The sequence below is a fragment of the Taudactylus pleione genome, unplaced genomic scaffold, assembly GCF_031769625.1.
Source record: "Taudactylus pleione unplaced genomic scaffold, aTauple2 ptg000017l, whole genome shotgun sequence".
Taxonomy (NCBI): domain Eukaryota; kingdom Metazoa; phylum Chordata; class Amphibia; order Anura; family Myobatrachidae; genus Taudactylus; species Taudactylus pleione.
In genome coordinates this window covers 7,859,708-7,866,552 of record NW_028284419.1, presented here as the reverse complement: position 1 = coordinate 7,866,552, position 6,845 = coordinate 7,859,708, and the positions used below count along the sequence as shown (strand labels likewise).

Genomic DNA, 6,845 nt, shown 5'->3' with positions numbered 1-6,845 from the left:
AGCAAGTTGTAAAGGATGCAAGTGCAGGTAGGATATATTGGCCTTGTTTATTGTGTGTCCCTTTGTTGTTGTAAGTTTGTTCTGGTGTTTATTTTTGAATGTCGGGGGCTGGTTGATAGGAGTGGGGCTAGAATGTTCATTCATTCACTATTTTCACCTAGCTAGCCACATCCCACAGCAATGGTCACACCCCCATACATTTCAATACACCCATGTGGACCTTAATCTGGCACTGGAGCATTGGTGCAAGCTAACGAATATCTGAGCTCTGTGAACCTATTATACAGAAATTACCAAGGACTTATCGGCATGGAATGATTGAAGGACATGGACCTCTTTTAGGAACACAGAATATCAGTGCATCAAAAAGGAATGTTGATAACACTATCTGACTAGTGTTTGGCAGTTAATGTGGTCAGATTTGTTAATTAATAACTGTTTTTAAAGGATTCTGATGTCCACTTCATCTTTGTGTGATGGTGTTGGCTTGACAGTTTAATTAACCTATTCCTATGTTACAAAATCATTCTGGTCTTAGAAGATGATCACAATCAAAATAAGAAAATTACATACTAAATATATATTTTTCAGAAAATTGATCAGCAAGAAATTACCACAACCTCTGGAATATATTACATGACTATTATGTTGTGCAGTTACCACTGTATTAATAGACTGATCATTGCAATTACCATGTAGTGGCAGTTTATGGTGATGTATATTTAATTGACTGTGGCAAAATTAAACAAAACAAAAATCAAGAATTACCTTTTTATGGAAATGTTTCTTTTTCTATCATTCTCTCTCCTGATCTCATCTGGAGGAGGTAATTTGCACAAACCTGTAACAAATAACACAGTCTTACTCATATGACTTATATGAAGGCAGTAGCGTTTCTATAATGCTATAGGTGCTGGCTATAAGGTAAACATGGGCCCAAGGGTTTAAGGGTGCCTTCAATCATGCATCCAGCCATCACATCTTTGTAGCAATGTCTTCAAGACGACACCACCATGAACAGCTATGAGGGGGCCTGCTGCACTATAGGGAAAGAGCCCTGCTGCATGTGGTGGTGGGAGGGGATCGGGAGTGCTGTATATGGGCTACCATCTCCCTTAAAATGCCCTTGTATGAAGGATTGTGATAAATTTAAAGGATTTTTCCTTGAACGCTATTTACTATCCATATTTGTGGGCAAAATAAAGTTGTCTGTCAAGTTCCTAGCAATGCTTTACTTGAAAAATACATTCAAGTGACCATTTTATGACATTCAAAGAATGCAGATACAGTAAGTGTTCCACAGAGTAGGGCATGCACAATATTCAAACTGTTCTTAATGAAGCATCACTTTGTAACCTTTGAAAGAGGAAATACTTATCTTCACACTATTGATCTTACTATGTTTTATAATCAATGTTATTACTTTTGGTAATTTAACAAAATTCCAAAGAGTAATTAACAAGATTAGTATACAGGTGCCAAACATGTGCCAGCACACCCAGTCCTGTTATCGTACCCTTGAAGACCCTGGTCACCCAGCGAGCTTGGATTTCTGAAGACGACATGATTGGACCAAGAGGCTGGATGAGGCCAATGACACCCAAAGTTGGCTTTTCCAAGTTTAAGGGAAAGATATTTCTGTATAGATTTATTTTATTGTCTTCAACTTTAATAATGGATTCATCCAGGAAGCGGAAGCAGACTCGATATCCTGTAGCAAAAATAACTACATCAATGTTTTCCTCAGTAGTCCCATCATCAAACTTTACAGCCGTCTCAGTGAACTCTGACACATCTGGTTTCACTACCACGTATCCACAGGTTATGCGACTCGGCAGTTCATCATTAAACAAAGGCTCTTTAAACTGTTTGCTAGGAAATAATGAACAACATATCAGACTTACTGTAGCATTACAACCTACTACTTTTTAGATACTTTACTATTTTGGCAAAATTTTAAGTACTCCTTTCTATTACCAAAATTTGGATCATAGCATTGTTCATTTTGATATACCTGAAGATGATTACTGTATTATTTTCTGCCGGTCACATACCACTTAATGGGCTCGATCCAAACAGATGCGAAGGCTGCAAATTGCCGTTATTACATCATACAATTCACCTCTCTCATGGCCCTATCACATCCCGGGCTCACACATTTTTGTTCACAGTCCTATGGGGCTGCGTACAAAAATGTACATCTGGTGGTACTGTAAGTGTGGCATACAACCTCACTAATGCCGCAAAGGAACTCACTGTCTCACTCCTAATTGGATTTAGCCCTACTTTATGGATATTTTGCATTGTATTTTAAAACTGGCACAGGAATGACAGTGATTGCAGTAGGACTGAGCATTACAGACAAAACAGAGAAGATAGGGGTATCCATTGGGAACACCTAAGGCAAAATTTTGTTATAGTTACATATAAAATTCCTCACTTTATTGTGTAATTACAAATTAAAAACAACTATTAATTATGAGAACATTGCTTCAGTAAATTAAAGATTAAAAATAACATTTTAATGATGTTTACTACTTCTTCACTGAAATCATTCTAAAAGTAACATTTCTATATTGAAAATTGGTCAATTTGTAACACAGTAATTAAAATAATGAAAACCTGTCAAACTGATTAAAATAATCCCTCAATATTGTACAGGTTGAGTCTTCCATATCCAAAATGCTTTGGACCAGGTGTATTTTGGATATCGGAATATTCTGTATTTTGGAATAATTACATACCATAATGAGATACCTTGGGAATGGGACTGAAATCTAAACACAGGATGCATTTACTGTATGTATTATAAACACCTTATACACACAGCTTGAAAGTAATTTTATACAATATTTGTAATCATTTTGTGCATAAAAAAAGTTTGTGTACATACATGAAATTAATTTACAGTAGGTTTCATCTACACCTTATACACACAGCCTGAAGGTTCTTTTATAATATGTTTTTAATAATTTTGTTCTTTAAACAAAGTTTATGTACACTGAACCATTAGAAAGCAAAGTTTTCAATTTCTCAGTCATGCTAAAAATATTCAGCATTTCTGAATATTCCGTATTTCGGAATATGTGGATATGGGAGACTCAACCTTTATTAGCTTTTTTTAAAGTATAAACTTGCACTGAAATTATTATAACCTATCAGCAATTAGAAATGAAAGTAATACAGACATTAAAATAATGAAAATTGGAAAATATATTCAAGCATAACTTTCATCAGGGCAATGTTTTCTATTTTGCCAAGGGTTTTTGGATCATTCACCTAGTGTACTTCAAGGCACCTGCCCACTCCCCCCACTCAGGAGACAAGGCTACAAATAGAAGGGTGTCTAGTGTATAGAAGTGTGAAAAATCTGGCATACTATGCAAAAATGAAAACATCAATTCCAAGTACATGTAGGATTTTATTTGGAACTTGCTGCATATTGTTACCCAAAGTAGATCAGATAAGGTGCTAAAATAAATTTTCACTAAACTAAGCCTAACCAAGTAGTGATTACCCGTCGCAAGGCTGAATTCCATAGTTGGCATGATCAAACCACAGGACAACAGATGATGGAAGTGTGTTCCTCAACAAGGTCTCAAACCGTGTGTCAAAGCAGATATCCCAAGGATACCCATGTTCAAATACACAGCTCATGACCCACGACCCACGATCGTGTGCTGAGATATACCTACAGTACATAGAAGTAAATAGAGATTATAGATACAACTTTTGTTTTTATACTGGTTTTATTTTTGGCATAAACGTGACCAACTGTCATGATACCCAGGGGACAGGGCTGTCTTGGGTTGGGCGCCGAGCTGTGCTTTTGCTAATATGTACCACAATGAGGATATATGGACCATTTATATATACAGTAGCTCACAAAAGATTGTTGAATCCAGAGTTTATTAGCTCCCAAAATAAATGCAAGGAGCAAGGAATAATTTACATATTATATAAAATGCAATGACACTTAGGTATATTTACTAAAGTGCAGCTTTTTAGAAGTGGAGATATTGCCCATAACAATCTAGTTATTATCATCTAGAAAGTGCCCATAAGATTCTAGTTATTATCATCTAGAAAGTGCAAAATTAATTTTAAGTAAAATCTGATTGGTTTCTATGGGCAACATAAAAACCCACACTTTAGTAAATATACCCCTAACATCTGGAAGAACACACAAAGCAGAACAAATACTTTTACTCACTTGTGTTGGGTAGGCCTTAGTACTGCATCTGCAGCTGACAGGGAACTTGGGTACACTGACAAATATATTTCTGTACCTGTCATATTTGCCTAAGATAATGAAGCTGTCCTAGAGACTGTGGATAGGGGTACAGTGAGCAGATTACATTTTGAGGTAAAGAGGGATTACTGGTACTGTAGTCTTGACATCTATTAAATGCTGTCTATAGATTGTAAACTTGTGAGCAGGACTCACTTGCCTCTTTGTCTGTTTGATATTATAACTGTTTTGTTCCCAATAGTAAAGTATAACAAAATACACTGGTACTATATGTTAATAATGATAATAATAAAGATGTAAAAAAAGATTAAAGCCACAAAGTTTTATATTTTGTAATTGTAAAAGTTTCACAGACAAAACACAGAAGCTACCGTACAGTATATCCTGGGATTACCTACTCTTTAGTAGGATAAAAAAATATTTTTTTATTTAGATCATACCTGAGCTGTTGTCCGGCTAAGCTCTACAGCAATATCTGTTCCTGTATTTCCCATTCCAACAATAACAACTCGTTTCCCTTTAAATCTTTCAGAAGATTTATATTCTTGACTATGAAAGTAACGTCCTTTAAATGTATTTATGCCTGCAAGTAAATAAAATGGAAGGTGTTACGATGAAACATACTTCTTTTAGACTATTTGTCTTACTTATATAATAAACACTTAGCTAAAGTTGTTTTTACATAAACATAAATTATTAAGAAAAGATTAATTGATGAGTGTATAATAGCTGCATAATTAGACTTGACAATAAGACCAATTAACATAATGTTATCGTGTTTCCACCCATTCGTTATCTAACTTCAATAAATCAGCCAAGTCTACTGCAGTTGTAGAAAAACAGGTACATTATCACACTTTGGAAATTTATCACATTGACGTGAGTACATAATGTTCATTGGCTTGCATAGCACATTTACAGTAATTAGGGTGTGCACCAAGGGAAAGCTAGACAGATACTGTGCACTCAGGGGCATGTATTTTCATGTCATCAATCCCCCTTCTTATAATCATAACACCCCCCAAACTACCCCATATCATCATATCCACAACTCTGTCACAGCACTTACCTGTGATCATACTATGCCACACAGTAATGCCCCTAATTCACACTTTGGGGAAGATTTATCAAAGCTTGGTGAGAAAGAAGGTACCAACTAATCAGCTCCAACTGTCTTTTCAAACAGTCTGTAAAATGACAGTTAGGAGCTGATTGATTGGTACTTTGGGGTCTGTGTCCTAAGCCTTGGAGAGAGATAAAGAAGACAGAGATAAAATACCAACTAATTAGTTCCACAGACACTTTAGAGGCTGTGTTTGAAAAATGACAGTTAGGAGCTGATTGGTTGGTACTATATCTCTCTCCACTTTATCTCTTTCCAAGCTTAGTACATAGATCCCTTAATATCTTTCCACTTAATCTCTCTCCAAGCTTTGATAAATATTTACCTATGCCAAATAGAACTGGATAGTGTGTTTTATATAAAACATGTACAACTCACTGCACTGCTCCATCCTCAACTCCTCAGGCGGTGGGATAATTATAGCACAAAGTGAATGAGAGGGTTCCACTGTGCTGCTTCATCTTGTGAGTCATTGAACGCCTCAGTTACTGACAGGGTCAATTCATCAAAATGTTTGCAGTGCTGCTAATTTTGGTGACAGACTTTGAGACAGCTTTCTACACTAGGATGTGCTTGGGCTAACAGCTACAATCAGCTAAATATCTAAAATAATGTCACTTGGATCTGTTTTTGTTCCTATAGTATTATTAACATCAATAACATTGATTTCCAGTCAATTTTGATCACCACACAGCTAATAATAATCATGAGGGAGGGACTTAAATACAGTCCAAATCATGCGTGATACAGTTTTTACTGTAGATCCGGACCCGTAATGGGACTCAGTTCTACTCCGAACCCCAAAGTGATCTGAGCTGGAGTTTGGTCGACTCAGAACCCCCGAAGTTCTGGTGTGTTCAGTTTTCAGCCAAACTAACTACTCATCTAATAATAATAACTAAAAGCTAAACATAACATGAGTATAGTATATAACATAACTACAAAACAATACAACACCACAGATTGGGTAGGATGAGAAAGAGGGGCACGGGTAGGGCAACTCGGTGCTGGCAGAAGGGGCATGCAGTGATGAGTAGCGGACTGGAATCAATTCAGCACTTGATGATCCTATATCCAAAATGCATACGGTATGATTTACCGCCGGCCGCATGCCTAACCCTAACCTCCACCCCGCCTGAGCCTAACCCTAATCCCCCCCTCTAAGTGCCTAAACCTAACCCCCCCTTCCCCACCGCCTAAACCTAAGTACCTAAATCGGGAGCCTCCTGTGAAAACCGGGAGGGTAGACATGTATGATCTGCCCCTGCTTCCCCTTCTAATTTGATACACTTATGTGAACATGCCCTTAATGTAGTTGGCCTATGTTTGCCCAACAATTTCTCAAATCTCTAAAAGTAAAGAGTTGCACATGTAAGATGTAGCCTAATCTATAGTACTTATTGAAGCATGCATACATATTATTTGTGTGCAGTTCAGAAATACGTATTTTAGACAAAACTATCCAAGTGG

The 6,845-nt window shown here is 36.8% G+C and overlaps 1 protein-coding gene across 1 annotated transcript; it reads right to left on the bottom strand.

Moving 5' to 3' along the window:
- Positions 1-764: 764 nt before the first annotated feature.
- On the bottom strand, positions 765-3,672 carry LOC148540778 (dimethylaniline monooxygenase [N-oxide-forming] 2-like). The gene is made up of 3 exons (XM_088481726.1): positions 3,518-3,672; positions 1,517-1,872; positions 765-841 (listed from the first exon to the last, which is right to left on the bottom strand). Exons 1-3 carry the CDS (start codon positions 3,655-3,657, stop codon positions 765-767), a joined length of 573 nt encoding a protein of 190 aa, XP_088337852.1. The 5' UTR covers positions 3,658-3,672.
- Between the last annotated feature and the right edge of the window lie 3,173 nt (positions 3,673-6,845).

Excerpts from the sequence above, each read along its gene's own strand:
- LOC148540778 (XM_088481726.1), bottom strand. The coding sequence starts at position 3,657 with ATGAGCTGTGTATTTGAACATGGGTATCCTTGGGATATCTGCTTTGAC. Across the intron at positions 1,873-3,517 it reads GGAATTCAGCCTTGCGACGG|CAAACAGTTTAAAGAGCCTT; the intron begins GTAATCACTACT and ends ATTATTTCCTAG. Across the intron at positions 842-1,516 it reads GGTGACCAGGGTCTTCAAGG|GTTTGTGCAAATTACCTCCT; the intron begins GTACGATAACAG and ends TATTTGTTACAG.